This window comes from Furipterus horrens, unplaced genomic scaffold (assembly GCF_987537825.1).
Source record: "Furipterus horrens unplaced genomic scaffold, mFurHor1.1.pri manual_scaffold_9, whole genome shotgun sequence".
Lineage (NCBI taxonomy): Eukaryota > Metazoa > Chordata > Mammalia > Chiroptera > Furipteridae > Furipterus > Furipterus horrens.
The window spans coordinates 98,257,440-98,274,608 of NW_028327179.1; the positions used below are offsets into that span (position 1 = coordinate 98,257,440).

Below are 17,169 nucleotides of genomic sequence, written 5' to 3' on the forward strand. Positions count from 1 at the left end.
AATCAGTTAAAAGAAAACGTAACGTATGATAATAAAAGCTAATGTTTATTAGCGGCTTACGGTGGACCAGCTACTGTCTTCAGTGCGTTGCGTGTATTCACTCTGTCCCCACAGGTCCTAGAGGGTGCTGCGTTAGTATTACCTTCGCCTTTTGAGATCAAAGAAAGGGAGGTGTAGGAGGAGCCCTGTGACTTACTGAAGGTCACACCACTGGCAGGCAGGCAGGGGCACCTGCAGCCTTAACTCGATCTCTGTGTCACTTCTCGTGACACAAAGTCCCTCCCTTCCAGGTCATCTTGGTTTAGTAATGAAGACAGATGTGAACAAAACACATGTAGTACAGCTCGCTGGTATTCCAACAGAAACTGTGCTGCTGTGTCAGACAAAATGCTCGCGAAAAAGAGAGGGAAACAAGACTGACTGACTGAATGGGACCCGTTTTTCACACCTGCTCAATGTTGTGCATTCATTTTCACTGGCCCCGTTCAAGGGTAGCCATGAGTGTTTTCTATAATTTACTCAGCTGAGTAATTTTGTTCCCATGTTCTAGAATTAAAATAATTCAATCTGACTAATCATGGGTTCGTTTAAACATTATCAAGGCACTAAGACTATAAATTAATTATTAATATATTGTTCTAAATCATTTTGTTAGATTTTACTGGTGGAAGTCTCTGTGTAATAAATGATTATCATGTACTTTCTTTTCAAAAATTAACAGTATGTGTTATTTAGAATGTAGCTTTTTGCTCCAATTAGCAAATTTTGACACTTTGTAAATACATCAAGTTTAACCATTCAAAGTAGTCACCCATGAAAATGTTTCAATGCCTGTGGATTTTATGTTTTAAAATTGCCTTTGGTACTATCCGATTGATAAAGTGCCAGATTAATCAGGAAATGTAAATATGCCCTAAAATTTAGAATTCTGCCAATCTAAATCTGATTTAAAATCTGAAAGTAAATAAGTATATAGTTCTTTGTAAGCTTGAGCACGTCACCCAGAAGAAGGGATGCTCGCTTTTGGAGCCAAAGGGAATCTAAGATGACCTCTTCACTTCCTTCATGTACGGGCCTGGAGGGTGAACGGACTTCCGCAAGGGCGATTGGCCAGGTCAAGGCTGAGTCCCCGTGTTCAGGGCAGTGCTCTCCCCAGGCCTAATGGGTGGTCAGCATGCTGTCGGTTGAGCTACATGCTTCTTGGGTCAGGAGAAAGCTGGCATCACTTTGATTTCCTAGAAAATGTCCTGTCCCAGCCTGCCCTTTATCTCCCCCCCGGGATGAAGGCGTGGGCTTTGCTTCTCTGTCTACATCAAGAGAAGCTCAACCATCGCCATTTTAAGGACTTGAGTGCCCTACTATAAATAGCACTTGCAGTAGCATTGTATCTGTCATGCCTTGAGAAGTGCATAAATTGTCAGGCTTGACCTAAACCATAAAAAATGTCAAATGCAGAAAGTTGAAAATAGGACATGTAGGCACTGTATCAAAATGTGTTCTATTTCCAGCTTCTGTTTCTTTCTTAATAGCCCTCCCCCCCCAAAAAAATCACGAAATTCCCTAAAATCAATGTGAATTTGTGACATTTTTCTGCCCTTACATTTTCTGAATTCAAAATGATCCCCTTTTTGATGCTGCAAAATTCTCCAATTTCACCTCTAGGTTTCAAATGTCTCCAGTAGCTCAACTCTTATTCAAAAGAACATGCGAGAGATCCTCAATAGAAACCCTTGATTTTTGTTAGGGAGAGAAATGGAAATTCAAAGTATAAATCATACAGAGCAGTGTCTAAAATTCTTAAAATATGAGAAATCAACTTCAAGTTTATTTATAGCCTTGAAGTAACTTAGGGTCTAAAGACTAGACTGGCCGATTTTCCCATTCTAATAGACTCAGTAAAATTAGTGTGTATATGTTGCAAATTTCAAGAAGATTATTTCCTATCAGATCAGAAAACATAGGCACTGATCAAAGGGCTAAAAACAAAAATAGAAAAGAAAATTCTGCGCCTTACCTCATGGGAAATGTGAATGATCGTGTGGTTTGGATTCTGTGATTTCCCAGGAATCCGTGAGACTCCACACAACATACAGGAGGAGAAATTCCTTCTGCCCTTAGGTCCTTAGCTGGGCCTAAAAATTAAACTGACAGTTGACATTAACAGGGGAAAAGCATACAGGTTGTATGTTAATATTTTTATGTGGGCATGGGAGTTTTCAGAAGAAAAATAGTTTCAATGAAACCATTTAAGCCCAAAAGCTTTTTAAACAAAGAATGACGAACTGAGGATGTACCAGAGGAGGGGCCTAGGCGAGGGGCAGAAGGTCGAGACCGTGGTTAGGAAATATTTGGGGGAAACTCATGGAGGTGATTTTGGCACATTTGCTTGTTCAAGTTCCCCCTCCCATTTGGGCACCAATCTTGGTGATAATGTGCCATTCTCGTCCTTGGTGCAGGGGGTGGTCAGAGAGCACTTCGAAATCTGCTGTTTCTCAGGTGCCTTCATCTCAAAATAATCAAGAATCCAAAAGAGGCACATTTTGGGGTGCTGGGTTTGAACCCCTTCAACAGTAACTTACTGCGGACTCTGGATTGAAAAGGTGCTCAGTGAGGTGTGATAATGACATACGTACGCCACAGAGTCTGGTAGCGGGGGGTCCATGGGGAACGGCAGGTTTGCCTTTGTAAGCTCTGTGGGGACATCCCACGTCCTGCAGTCCCTGCCCAAGCAGGGTGACGGTGGCATCGCCCTCACCTGTGGAGAGGTTTGCAGGCTGTGATTGTTCCCCTCAGGCCTTCTTCATCATACTATCACGCTCCTAGATGGGGCGCTTTGAAGTGGTTCTTTATTTTCCTGCTTAAAGGAGTGAATGCAGTGTAAACAGAGCCCATTCTCATTATTCACGGTCGGTCATAGTGTCAGGCAGCCCGGAACCCTGGACGGGTGAGTGCTGGCCCGCTGCCCCCGGGGAAAGACAGGGTGGGTTCCTGCCAAACCGGTCCCTACATTTCTGTCGGCCAGTCGGGGCATAACCTTGCTTTATGCGTGTTTCTGCTTAATAACGCCTTCTGTAGTCCACACTGTTGATTTCATTAGCAGGGAAGTCACCGCACGGCCACTCGTGCCTGATCAAAACCTGTCCAGCACTTGTATTTTCTTCCCGAGGCACGGAGCAGCTTTCTAGTGCTGGGGAACACAGGAAAGCACTTCAGCTCTGCGCTTCGGAGAGAGGCCTTTCAGACAGCGACATCATCTAGAAAAAGCCTGCAAAATGCACACACAAAAAAGATGGCACTCGGTATGAATGGACTCGCTTTTGTAGCGTAAGGGCTGAGACTGGAGGGCAGAGCATTGCCTTGTTCACGACCTCCGCTGGGCACACGAGCGTCACGTGTCTCATAGTGGGGGTGCAGGTAAACTGCAGTCAATAGGCAAGTGTTCACCTACAGAACCTACTGGGGGTGAGGGATCAGCTGCACCTGTTAACTGGTCATACTTTTTAAAGTACATATATTTCCTCTTTAGAAAATCTGCTTATATCCAAAATCTCAGTAAGTGAAGGTGAGATTTATGGTATTGTCCGTCCCTTCCTTCCTTCCTTCCTTCCTTCCTTCCTTCCTTCCTTCCTTCCTATATTTGAAATAGATTTTTGGTAGCATAGAGTGATAGATGTATCTTTGGATCATATGATAGCATTAAAATTTCTTTTTTTTAAACATCCACTCTCTATTCGTTTATTATTAACCAACTTGTTTTCTAGAGGATTTGCCTTTTGAGAAATAAAATTCTTTGCTGATACTTACTCTAGTAATGCACACATAAATTATATGATGGAAAATAAATTTTTCAGACATTATGATCTATTTAGTTTTATGGTTGACACTATTCAAGTTCAAAGATGCATGTGACTGAATAAAAGACCCCTGCGGGGCACTAGCTAGACACCTCTGCTTCATACAAAACGCTAAATCGGCTGCTTAACACTTAAAAATAGGGACATGTCATTAAAATGTTGGATTTCTGACCCTTCTTAAATATTGAAGGTGCAGTCACTGGGTGTACACCTGAAACTAATACAATCTTTTGTCAACTATAATAGGGAAAAAAAGATAAAAACTATTGAACGTCTGAGTAACACCAGCTCTGCCGCAGAGCTTCGGTTGGCAGCAGGTGGATAAAGACCACCTCCCTTATACCAAAGATACAACCCAGACGTGTCCCGTCGCTTCTCCACGACCAAAACCAAGTTTCTAAGCCAGTAATGTAGCGTCGTCTCTGATGATTTTTAAATCAAGGACAGTATTTTCTGTTACCCATGTCTTTGTCAAAAGGAGAACGTGAAAGGCAGGGCAGCAGTTTGTACAAGCCAGCCTCACTGACTTAAGTGAATTGTTTGTCCCCTCTGAGCACTGAAGTTGTAATTTCTGATTTCAGGAGCTTCCAGTTATTGTAGCCCCGTCAGGATTGGTTCTCCGCACAAGTGGTGGGAGCACAGCTCACCAGGGCCCCGGAGGGTGTGTGGGTATCATGAAGTAATGGGGGACACCCCCAAGTTCACGGGGAGTCAGATCCCTTCCAGTGCCCAAGCCACCGAGATGTGTATTGGACCACCAGGTGCCGCGCAGTATTTCACCACACAGGACCCGACCACTCCAGTGGAGAGGAGAGTGCATTCCGTCCCAGCCTGTGTGCGTTCGGAGCTTGTGAATCGTGGGATATAGTCAGGGTAGGAGATTCACGCAAAGGCATGTGGAACCGAACAAAAAATAAAGCGAAGCCCTCATGGACTACATGCCCTGCATAAATGCAAAACTTACTAACCGTGTGTCATGGTCACTTGCAAAGAAGAGCGAATCGTATGAACCAACTCGTTTGGCCTTAGGAAAGCAAGATAAACAAAAGCAGCAGCCATTACCAGTCACCTAAAACCTGTGGCTCTCAGTCCAGGAACTTCACAGAGGTCGCTGGGGGAAGTGTATCCTGTTTGGATACATACTGCCTTGATACTTGTAGGTTGTTATTTTTGAAGGTATAAATTTGAGATAGAACATTAAAATATGGGATACCTAAAGAAGTGCAAAACTTCTGAGCGTCTGTCTTAAAATTAAGCTGGTGCAAATAAGTGAATTCACATATTTAGCATATTTAAAAGTAGAATCTTTGATATTTTGGTCTTGATTTTCGGATAGTTTTCAGTTTCCTTGAAAGCCTGGATGCTTTCCTTGTATAGGACTCGTCATGACATTGGACAAAACTATGAATGCAATGATTCATCTGAAATTCTACAGTCTCTCCCGAAGCTTTAACTTCTGTGAAATGCTGGGTGGCCACAGTACACCGTCAGAGAGCTTTATATTCATTTATGACCCAGTTGTCCTTTGAATTCTGCCTTGGCGTGGCCTTTGTCAACCCTGTTGGGTGGTCAGCTCCTTCGAGGCGTGGTCTCTGCCCTCTCGGCCCCGGCACTCTCCCACGTCAGCACAGGAGTCGTCTTTCCAAGCTGCACATCTGAACACGAGCTTCCCTTTAGGACATCGTTACATCGATTCCTGTCTTCCCTGTGGAGCAGCGGGCCCTCCGTCTTTCGATCTTAACCCTTCCCGTGACCCCTCGATTTTCTACATTAAAGTCACCCGAACTACTCAGCTCTTTAACACAGTTCAGTGGGCTGTTTCCTCCTGTTTGGATTTATCTTCATCTTAATTTTTTTAATAGGAGAGCTCACCTGTTCTTTCTTAATGCTTATCCCTTTACCTCAGTAGCCCCCCATTCTGGGAACGATGCTATGGGGATAGATAGAAGACAGAGAAGGCTCTTTGGTATCAAATATGTGATAATGGTTCCTAAATGGACTTTAAAGGAGCTTTTTGCAGCCTTATGGAATGACCCTTGCCAACAATTCTAGGAGTTTTTTTTTTTTTTTCTTGCTTGGCCAACACTTGAATATATGCCTTCTTTTCTAAGATATAGTAAGAGAACTTTCCATGGAGGGTGTTTTAGAATGTACTGTATATACATTCTAAACAGTGAGACCAAAAGGTGACTTTTATATTGATAGAAAAATTAAGGTTGTGTAAGGTCAGCATGCATGTTACCATGGCCACTGAAAAGATGGTTCGTTACTCACAGTTCCCAAGAGGAAGGAGCACATCATGCCGTGAGGAGGGGTGTGATGGGGGGACCCCACAGAGGAGGCAGCGGGCATCAGGAGGCAGGAGGAGTGGAGCGGGCAGGAGCCTTTGCTGTGGTTTCTGCGGGAAGTAACGGGAGAGGCAGGGCAAGCAGGGGTGGCATTGGCTCGTTTGAGTGATTCCAGTGGGCTCTGGGGCTCAGGAGTGTCCCCGGTGGTCTGGTGCTGCCCCGGGGTGACCGGGTCAGGCGGACAGCGGCCGGGTGTGAGGGCCTCGGCGAGGGGTAGGCGGGCTGCGGCTGCTTTGTCTTTGGGGAGGGTGCCTGCGAACGGGCTGGCCCCGGCGGGGCTCCAAGGTGAGCAACCCCAGGAACACGGAGAGTCAAAGACGCGGGTCACACAGCGGCGCGTGGCCGCGTCCAGAAATGGCCAGGCGGTCAGAAGCCCCGACATGCCTCTCTGTCCGGCATTCCCACTTCTGACATGGACAGCTTACCTTTCCTCGGTCCGATGTAAGTTACCATGGAAACAGGGCCTCAACCACTTCTTAAATCACCTGTCATGTTTTAGACTATGAAGTATGAGAATTTGGTGCCAACATTTAAACAGTGTTTTACATGGATCTAGAAACACATCTTATTTTTTCGAGTGTATAGGATAAATTCCATATATTCTTTATATAATAGATACGTTAGTGCATAAAGGTCAAGGAAACATACTAATAAGCTATAAAATACAGGGCTTCTACATTATAGATGTATTATTACCCAAAACTCAAGCTTCCATTGTGCATTTCGAAACATAACCAAATGAAATGACATTCTCCCCTCTCTCCCTCTTTCTTATATGTGTGCCTATGTATGTATATGGACCTATAAGGCACGGGTTATTTCATGAGTTAGATAAGTAAATGCATAAAATCTAGAAGGATATGCAACAACCTTTTACTCGCTAACATTGGTGAGCTCTTGCGTTTGGGGATTGCATTCTGTATTTACACTGCTGTATTGTTTAATTTCTTATAAATAAGCACGTAGTTGTAGTAAAAAATATAGCAAAGGTATTTTTGACATTAAAATCTTTAGACGGTAAAAACCTCTTCAAAAGATCTTATCCAGGAAAGTAGTTTGAAATTAAATTTTTTTAAGACGCTTTCTACCACGATGATCTGATGAACTAGCACATTGCCAGCTCTTGTGGTCATTGTCAGAAACAAAATCGTGGAAGCATCTGATTCTGCGCTCGCTCTTTGATGAGCTCTTATTGGTGTTCAGATCACCTAAACAGTTCAGCTGTGCATGTTTAATCACCGCCTAGAAAACTTAATTCTAGGGAGTGATGAGCACGCAGGGGAATGGAGAGAAAAAGGAGGCTTTTCCCAAAACAGCCACAACATATTATTAGGTGTCAGATAAGATTTTAATGTGTTTTTGTAGGCAATAGAACTAAATTCTGGATGTTACAATACCCCAGACTCTCTTAAAAGTGTATGGTATATGTTAACGTACACTTTTCTATCATAGATTTATTTCTGGGAATTTTGTGATATCAAGGCCAACTCTAAGATCATCACAGCCACAGGCTGATATGGTGCAAGACTTTAACCCTTTTAGAAAAGGGAACATTTGATTTTATGATGGAAGAAAACTGGCTTGCCAAGCATTTTGTCCGTTTCTCAACTAACCACTGACCATTTGTACCATGAGGCTTAGTTTGTTTGAATAGCAACCCTTCATGTTTGTGTTGATATCCTAGGACTTTCTGAAGAAATAAATTATTCCCACCCTTTCTGTCACTTTTCTCTTTGCCCTGCATGTGAGGGAGAAAGACATCAACATGTGCCTAAGTCTCTATTCTGTACCTGAAACTGAATTTACAGTTTGGTTTAGGAGAAGATACAGGAGGGGTGAATCCTTCCTTCCAGCTAAGCTCAGGGAACAGTCACTTCCTGAGAGGTGAATGGGAAATATATTATGTCAATTAATGTATACTGGCAGCGTATAAAACAAGGTTGCGTCTGTTACTCAGCTGTCCCTGGTGTGAAATTGACTGCAGATTTACTTTCCAGAGTTCAGAATTTATTTCTTCCTGTGGCTTTTCATATAGGCACTTTTTAAGACGAAAAGTAATATCTACCAACTACTGGATTATGAATTCAACCTGGCATCTGATCATCAGATTTCACATTTTCTCTTTGATCTCTCACCAAAGATGATAAAGCTATTTCCCTTGGAATTCAGCTGTGACAGTGTAGTTGATTAAGCTCAAGTCTAATTGGCTTTGCAGTGTTAGCAGAAACCAAAATTTAATGGCTGATTTTCTTTCCCCCATAGTAAAATAAACCTCTGTGATTCACAGTCTTGGAGAACAGAATTCTGTTCATTAAGAAAGTCTTTTTATGGACAGTAAAGAACTGACTATTAGAATTATGACTTGAAGTTATATTTTTCTCTCTGAAATTTTTAGAGTGCAAGAGTTCTCTAAACTATTTTTTAAAGTATAAATATTTGAGATAATGGGATACATACTTTTTAAGAATTTAAAATTTACCAGTGATTTGAAGTAAGAAATTAGATTTAGATTTAGTTACTTTTCTTCACTTTATTATATATTTTTTGATTTTTATTAAACTTAGTAGGGTGACATTGGTTAATAAAATTATGTAGGTTTCAGGGGTACAATCCTATAACACATCATCTGTATGCTGTATTGTGTGCTCACCACCCCAAGTCAGGTCTCCTTCCATCACATTTATCCCGCCTTTCCCCTCTTCTACCTCCCTCTTTCCCTCTGGTAATCACCACACTGTGGTATGTTTATAAATTTTGTGGGGTTTTTTTGCTTAATCCTTTCACTCATTTTACTCAGCCCCCCAACCCCCACCCCTCTGAGAGCTACCAGCCTGCTGTCTGTGTCACTTGCAAGTGACGCATAAGATGAGTGTGCGCCTGAGAGTCCTGTTAGAGAATTTGGGAAGAACAGAACTTATGCTGGCAAGTGATGCACACACACACACATTATTGGACGTACAATATACCTGTGGTCATTCTGGGCCACGACCAAGGCTGCCGTGGGTGGCGTCCTCTTGTTAGGGGGGAACCAAAGTGTTCCCCGGGTGACCGGAGTAGAGCAGCGCCAGAGCGCTAGGACAGGGAACGAGAGGGTGTTTCCCTGACAGGCCTTACCCTGGCTGCTCCCCTTCTCCAGTGTCTCCCCAGGGAGTTCTTCAGCAGCACCTCGCCCCCAGCTGGGAAGCAGGCTTGGGATTCTAAAGTGTTATATTTAGAGCTTAGTCTGACTAGGTTCTCTTCGGTTTCAGATTAAAATTTAAAAAATGGATTAAATAATACTTTTAATGACAAATACCTAATTATAGGACCTTAGCCTCTATTTGTACTCAAAGCTTGATCCTTGGATTGGACATGCACTAGCCAATGGCATAATAAATTAGATAATCGCAATTCCACTTCTGACGTGAATCAAGTAGCCATTATAAACCAAATTCCCACCACCGCCTTTTTCTGAGGATGGCGACAAAATGATTCACACTTCTAAAAAGTTTATATAATTTTGTCTCCAATGAAATTTCCTAAAATCAAATTAGAACTTTTATAGTCACAGGATAGCCTAGATATTTGTTCTCTGAACCCATTTATGGCGAGGGAATCAGTGTAGTCAGGAAGATGAGGAGCCCCATTCTCCATTCTAACGGCAAGGAGCTAACAGGAAATTTCAGACAGACATGAGGCCCAGGAGCAAATGATAAGAAACTTCTCCAAGTGCAATTGGCTGTAAACTTGAGTACTGCCATAAAGGGTACTCAACATGTAGCAGGATATAAAAACCATTAGAATGTCAGCATACTCCCAAACCCTGAATTTCAAATGCTTTCATTCTTCCATCAAAGAAAGGCTAATTGGTGAGTAAAATTCATATTTAAAAATCATAAGAATTCACCTCATTGAAAAAGGAAGACATTAAAATCTCAGGCCAGTAGGAATAAAAGTTAAACTTATTTCAAATAAACTCCAGATTCCCCAAGTTAAAATTTGAAGTCTATAAATCATTGAGGACATTTATGTTATTAAACATAGTTACAAGTGAAGTAAGACTTGATATTGATGGAGGTTTCTATAATCATTCTTTATGACTACGTCCCATGCAGCTCACTTCGGGACACCCAATAAGCCGAGAGAGAAAAAGAACGAGAACCCAACACCCCAGAAAACAAACAAAACAACAAAAACCCCGCTTCTTTATTACTTTTTTCTGTGCAGACCCTGATTGGAAATGGGTGTACTTCACCCTCGATGGGGACACACAGTGACTGAGCTGTGCTATTTTTTTATTTCAGGGGCTGACGTTATCAACTTTGATGGCCACGTGGTGTTGCCATATAGATTCAGAAACAAGAAGATGAAAACGCTGAAGGACGTCATTGCCTTGAAGTTTAAAACCACTGAGAGCGAAGGAGTGATCCTGCACGGGGAGGGGCAGCAAGGAGACTACATCACTCTGGAGCTGAGGAAGGCCCGGCTGGTCTTCAGTTTAAACCTCGGTACGTCCGACTGCGGGCACCATTCTTTCCATTTTTTAGTAATTCCGTGTATGAAATGCTAATGCTGTTTAACCCTAAAAATGGACGTTACAAAAATGGTTCACATTGTTATCAATTCATTTGATCCCAATATTGACACACTGATGTACTCATTCATTCAAAAATTGCATATGAAATGCCTGTGTTATGAGGGTGTATAGTAGCATCTGGGAAACACTGGTGAACAAGTAGGGAAGGACGCTGAGTTCACAAAGTTTATCACCTGGTGGGGCAGTCAGACAGTATGTGATCTGTTACTACTTTAACACAACTAAATCAAAAGACATGACTTACCATGATTACAGGTGACCTTTGAACACCATGGTTGTTAGGGGTGTCAGACCCTCCCTGGCGCAGTTGAAATTCCGTGTTTGACTGTACAGTTCACTCTCGGCATCCATAGATTCCACCAGCCATGGCTCGAAAACAGTACGTCCCATCTGAGGCTGGGGAGCTGAGGCTGGGAGTGCGCAAGTCTGTGGGTGCAAAGAGCTGGCTGCAGGGACTGGATCCAGCCTCCCTGTAAGCGGACCCACGCAGTTCATGCTCCTGCGGGTGAGGGCCCGCTATAGTATGAGGTCAGTGAGGTGGGCTGATGTGACGCTGCGGAGGCAGGAGGGTCAGCATTAGAATGGGCGCCGGGGAAAGTCCTCTACCAGGGACGTTCCTGCTGAGATCGATGACAGGAACGAGCCGTGAGCGTATCAGGGAGAAGAGCGTCTCAAAGGACACATCTGCTTCTGACAACTCCCTGGCAAGCTCCAGGAGCAGCTAGGAGGCCGGGGGAGGGGGAGAGACGTTAAGAATGGGAACCTGACTGAGCCTTCTAGAAGAGGAAACGCTTCCACCACCGTGGGAGTGGAAGATGAAGTCCTCGAGGTCCAAGATGAGCCGGCACTGGTTCATGGAGACCGTTTCAGGGGCGCCTCAGCATGACCTGTGATGAGCCAGGTCTTTAGTGAGAAAGGAAGAGAATAAATAAAAGATCATTCCTCGGGCATGGCTTAGGCCCCAGCGGGCATTCGTGCCATTTTCAGAAATAGAGAAAGCCCTGTTGTCCCTGCAGGGTGTCTCCTCATGGACAGTTGTTAGTTTCTTCTAACAGAGCTGCTCAAGGTTGGCAGGAGGAGGAGCTAATTGGAGCCTGGGGAGCGGACGGGGAAGAGGAGGGAATAAGGATGTGTGACGTCAGAGAGACAAGGGACAGAGACGGTTACTGCGTTGAATTCACCTGAAAGGTCACATACAACAGAAAAGGGAGGTTACCATTGGCAACGCAGAGGTTACTGGTGATTTACTCTCGGAATAATGTGTACATAACATGAAAGAAAAGTCTGGAAGGAAATACACCACACTCTTCCGTGGTGGAGATAAGTCATAATGCTTGACATGTTAATTCTTCATAATATTCTCAACTCTTAATATCAAACATGTATTCATGCATTACCTGGGAGGAAACTAGTTCTAAATAATTTTTGAAACTAGGTTCAGTGCAAGTTAAGACAATATACAAATGATTTATCATAGAATTGTACACTTGAAACTTATATAATTTTATTAATACAAAACATTTAATAGGAAAAAAATGAAGTTATTAAGGACGAACTGGGGAGAGAACTCAGAAAACAAAATGTAAGTTATTTGTAAAAATACACACGGCAATTGGATTATATCTTTAAAGTTTATTTTTTTCAAACCTTTCCTTGTTTTTCTGAAACAATGGACCCATCTAGAGCCACTGTGCTTTCGCAAGGTGAGACACCGCATTACTCTTCCGGAACAAGTCACCGGTCGTATGACTGTGCCCCCCCTCCGAAAAAAAGTCAGTGCCATTTCCCCCAAAAGCAGTTTACTCACAGACTCGTAGTGACCGGCTGGAGTTGATGGCCGCCGTGGAGATACGGTCCTTCCTCCACCGTCCCCTTCAAGGCCATTGCCGACTATGACGTGCATCTGGCTGCTGCCTCACCGTCAAATCTAAACACCGAAACAAACTGAATGTGGCCTTCCGCTTAGATCTATTCTTTCTTTTCTGCGGCCTCTCTCCTATGCGCGCATCCACAGTCAGCATAATTGAGTTCATCACCAGAAGGAAGAAAACTTGACCCAGGAAATCCATAAAGAACGTCAGGTATAGGCATCATTAGCATCCTAAGTGAGGGAAAAGAGGAAATGATTGAATTTCTCTGTCCTGCATTTCTCTTATTTCTATCATGCTATTTATGCTGAAACAATATTCCTTTTTTATAGTATTTAGTTTTGCCTGACCATAAAAAGCAGTCTTTCATTAGACAAAGTAGAAAGTGGTATAAAATATATAAACAGCATTCAGAGATGATCTCAGTAAATGTTTTGGATCCTCATAGCCTTTCACTCTTATTTATGGTCTTATTGCTGTGGAGGTCTTATTTTAAAACTAGATTCATGCCATATTTTTTTCCCAGAAAAGGTTTATTCTCAGATTCTTCCAAAGTAATCACTTATTAGTTATTGATCACTCCATATATAGCTATTTTCAACCTCAACCAAAATAATAGTATTTCACATGAAATTGATCCATAACCATTTAGCAACTTGCACAGCTAATTTTAATAATTTAAACACTTTCGATCAAGTACAGAAGACAATGGCCCTTGTGTGACGGCGTGTGTCACGGAGAGCACAGGGAGCTCACCTGGCTCAACGAGTGAGTCTGCGCATCCCAATTGCAGATGGTTTTTTGTTACTTTTTAAAAAAATTTATTGGAATAAAATGGTTAATAAAATTATATAGGTTTCAGGGGTACAATTCTACAACACGTCGTCTGTATAATGTCCTGTGTGCTCATCACCCCAAGTCAGGTCTCCTTCCGTCACCATTGATCCCCCCTTTCCCCTCTTCTCCCTCCCTCTTTCCCTCTGGTGATCACCACACTGTTGTGTGTGTCTGAGTCTTTTTCATTTTTGCTTAATCCCTTCGCCCTTCGCAGCCAGCTCCCAAGCCCCTCCCCTCTGACAGCTGTCAGTCTGTCCTCGGTATCCCTGAGTCTGTCTGCACTTCGTCCATTTTGTTCATTAGAGTCCGCACGTAAGTGAGACCATGTGGCTCTTGTCTTTCTCTGACCGGCTTACTTCACTCACCATGCTACACTCCATAGTTCTGCAGGCTTTTATTGTCGGTGTAACTTGTGTACATTTTCCATGTCATTAAATAGTACACTGTGCTTCAGATGACGGCATTTAGAGTCAGAGAAAACCAAAAGCTGACATGCTGTATTTTAAAAGAACACCAACCTCAATAATAAAAGATTGTTAACAGGTACCATTTAATGAATGTTCTCTCTATGCCAGAAAGTGTGCTAAGCTCTTTGTATGTACTCGGTACTTTAATCCCCACTGCGACCTTGTAAAGCAGGGACTGTTATTTTCCCCTTTTTACATATGAAGAAACGGGCCCAGGGAAGTTGTCAACTTGCCCAGCAATACAGAGCATCAGAACTCGGGCCTTCTGGCTCCAGAGCTCATGGGACACTGACTTTCAAAGGAGCCTAGGCCCTGGCAGGTGGCTCAGTCATTTGGGGCATCGTCCCAATACACCAAGGTTGCAGGTTCAATCCCTGGTCACACTACGTAGAGGGAGCAGCCAATGAAAAAAGCGGAACAGCAAACCTCTCTCTCTCTCTCTCTCTGTCTCTGTCTCTCTCAAATCAATAAAAAAATATTTAAAAACCTAATAATTTTTAATAGCTCATTATTTTTAAGGAAACAGACTTTTTTCATCTTTACTGGCTTTGAACATAAACTCTCTAAGCAGAGCCACAGGCTGGTTTTCCTGTGGCAGTGGCAGCAGACAGAGCGTCCACGCACAGTGTCTAATCAGAGGTCTCGGGCTGCCCCGGCCGCGGCCTCACCGCTGCTTCTTTTCCCCCCGTGACGCAGGAAGCAACCAGCTCGGGCCCATCTACGGCCACACGTCGGTGACGACGGGGAGCCTGCTGGACGACCACCACTGGCACTCGGTCGCCATCGAGCGCCAGGGCCGGAGCCTCGACCTCACCCTGGACAGGAGCGTGCAGCACTTCCGCACCAACGGGGAGTTCGACTACCTGGACCTGGACTATGAGGTGACCTTGGGGACACGGAAACTGAGGCGGCCAGCGGCTGCCTCGGCTCCCACGTGTACCGTTGTGTGTCTTGGTTCCTTATGCACCCCCCTGCCCCATTTTCGTGCTATTCTCCAAAGAAACATTAACGTGTAACTTCAAAACCTAATTTATTAACATATATCATTTTATTCATTTCTAAAGTTTTAATAATAAATACTTGAAATATTTTTTAAATGTTGGTACCAAAGTAAGAATATGAAGAGAAGGGACCATCTACCATGTTATTAGGATCATTTAACAAGTCCTGAATAAGTTTTAAGTTATAATCTTTGCATTGCTCATTTATTAGAATATAAATCACCTGTTTTACTTGATAACATACAGTATGATATACAAAGGATTGTCTAATATTTATTACAAAATATTGAATAAGAAATCCTGAGTTCTGATTTATATTAAGCCATTTATATATTATATATTTATATATTTATGACTTAATTCTTTTAGTAAGTTCTATTTTTTCAGTTATAATTGTCACTAAAGACATTAAAATTAAACTATTTTAAAGAAATTGTACATAAATAAAAGGATTTTTTACCTTCCAAATGATCAAAGATTTTTAAAAAATCAATGATCTTGGTCCATTATAAATGATACATTCTCATAATATACAGGTAGGCATATCCAGTTTTTAAATAAATTATTTGGAGAGCAATTTAACGTCAGCTGTCCATTCAAAAGCGTTAACCACATATAGGAATAAGAATTCTGCAAGGACATGTTTCTCTAGCGTAAGGTATACTGAGACAAAGGGGATAATGCGAACCGAACAGGCAGAGCCCAGCAGCAGAATACACAGGATGAGATACTAATCAGCTGGAGGGTCCCAAACTTTCTTAATTCACGGGACCCTTGGTGTCTTATTAATTTTCCACAGTTCCTTCTAGACCCTCCTGTCATAGTTAGAACTAAACGACGTAATAAATGTTTGTGTCCTAAGAACATAGTAGCCGTTTGAAAAAAAATGCACCTACAATGGAAGAACAGATCATAGCCTTCTCTTACGCTCAACAGTAATAATCATTTATGAGCGGGATGTGTGCGCCCGCGCTGGACGACTTCTCAGACTGGGAATCAGGGTGGACGCTGCCACCCTCGTTTTCTGCGTTTACGTCCATGCGACAGTTTTTATCTGAGCGATGAGCAAATTCCCAGCTTCCCAAAGGCAGGACGTCACCCAGAGCAATGGGGCAGGGTGCTGGGACAGTGAAGCTCCTCAAGCTAGTGTGTAGCACAGTTTGCAAAAGATATCAAGTATCGCTGTCCTTTTTCACATGTACACTGAGGGGCCCTGATGAACTTGCTGTGTCTCCGCAGTGTGCCTTACCCAGCCTTAAAACTGAAGGTACATACGTACACGCATGTAGGTGCAGTATCTATCTATCTGTATAAAGTTTTAAGAATGTAGAATATGTTCACCGTAAAATAATAAGTGAAAATTCAAGATTTACAACTGTGTTTTCTATTTTCTTATATGTTTAAGTAGTTTCTAAAGTTCCTGCTCTGTGAGTATATCACATATATTTCTAAATAAGTATTCCAAATAGAAAATGCAATATAAACCCTGATTAAAGACTTTATTAATATTAAAATAAATTCAACATATTTAGGAAATAATTGCCTGCCAAAAAAATCCCTTTAAAGCAGAAATGATTGTTAATAGGGAAATAATGTGAAAAACCCCAGAAAATTTCATCTGCTGTAAATGAGTACAATTCCTGGCTTATGTGACTTGCTCCCACTTACGAGAGGACGTGAAGATGACTACGTAATTCATTCTCCATTAATAAACTTTGAAGTACTGTAGAAGACAGGAGAAATTTTGGACCATTAGCAATGGACAAAGGCAATTCCAATTTTCAAAAAACAATGGAAACTTCAGGTTCCCAAAGCTGTCGGGGGTCCCAGCCGCCTTTGAGTTTGTGATGGAATCCCTGAGTGTTCTCGCACACACCACGCTTTCCGTACAGGGCCGGCTATTTTGTGGGCACTGTGCAGCCCCCCAGCGTACAGGACTGCACCTGAGATGCTCATCTGTAGTCTCATGTCCCTGGCACGTGTCTGTGAGAGACGCTAGGAAGGAACTTAAATGCGCCAACAGGGAGTCAGCACAGACTCAGCTTCCTCCTCTCCGTAGGGTTGCCACTGATCGCCGCCCTCCTGGGTGCTGCTCTGGCGGTCACGCGCCGCAGTCAAAGGGCTCGGCCTGCCTGCGTGTTTCTCCGTGTCCATCTCAGTGTAACGGGCTCCTTTTTGCCTCTTTGTTTAAAGACGAGGACGTGGAGTAGAGGCAGCC

The 17,169-nt window shown here is 42.9% G+C and overlaps 1 protein-coding gene across 1 annotated transcript in view; it reads left to right on the forward strand.

Annotated features, from left to right (window-relative positions):
* Positions 1-17,169, forward strand: part of CNTNAP2 (contactin associated protein 2) — a 1,071,500-nt gene that overhangs the window by 212,369 nt on the left and 841,962 nt on the right. Inside the window, exons 4-5 of the mRNA XM_090286919.1 lie at positions 10,486-10,689; positions 14,647-14,831. Of these exons, the coding sequence (XP_090143045.1) occupies positions 10,486-10,689; positions 14,647-14,831 (389 nt within the window). The remainder of the gene's footprint in view (positions 1-10,485; positions 10,690-14,646; positions 14,832-17,169) is intronic.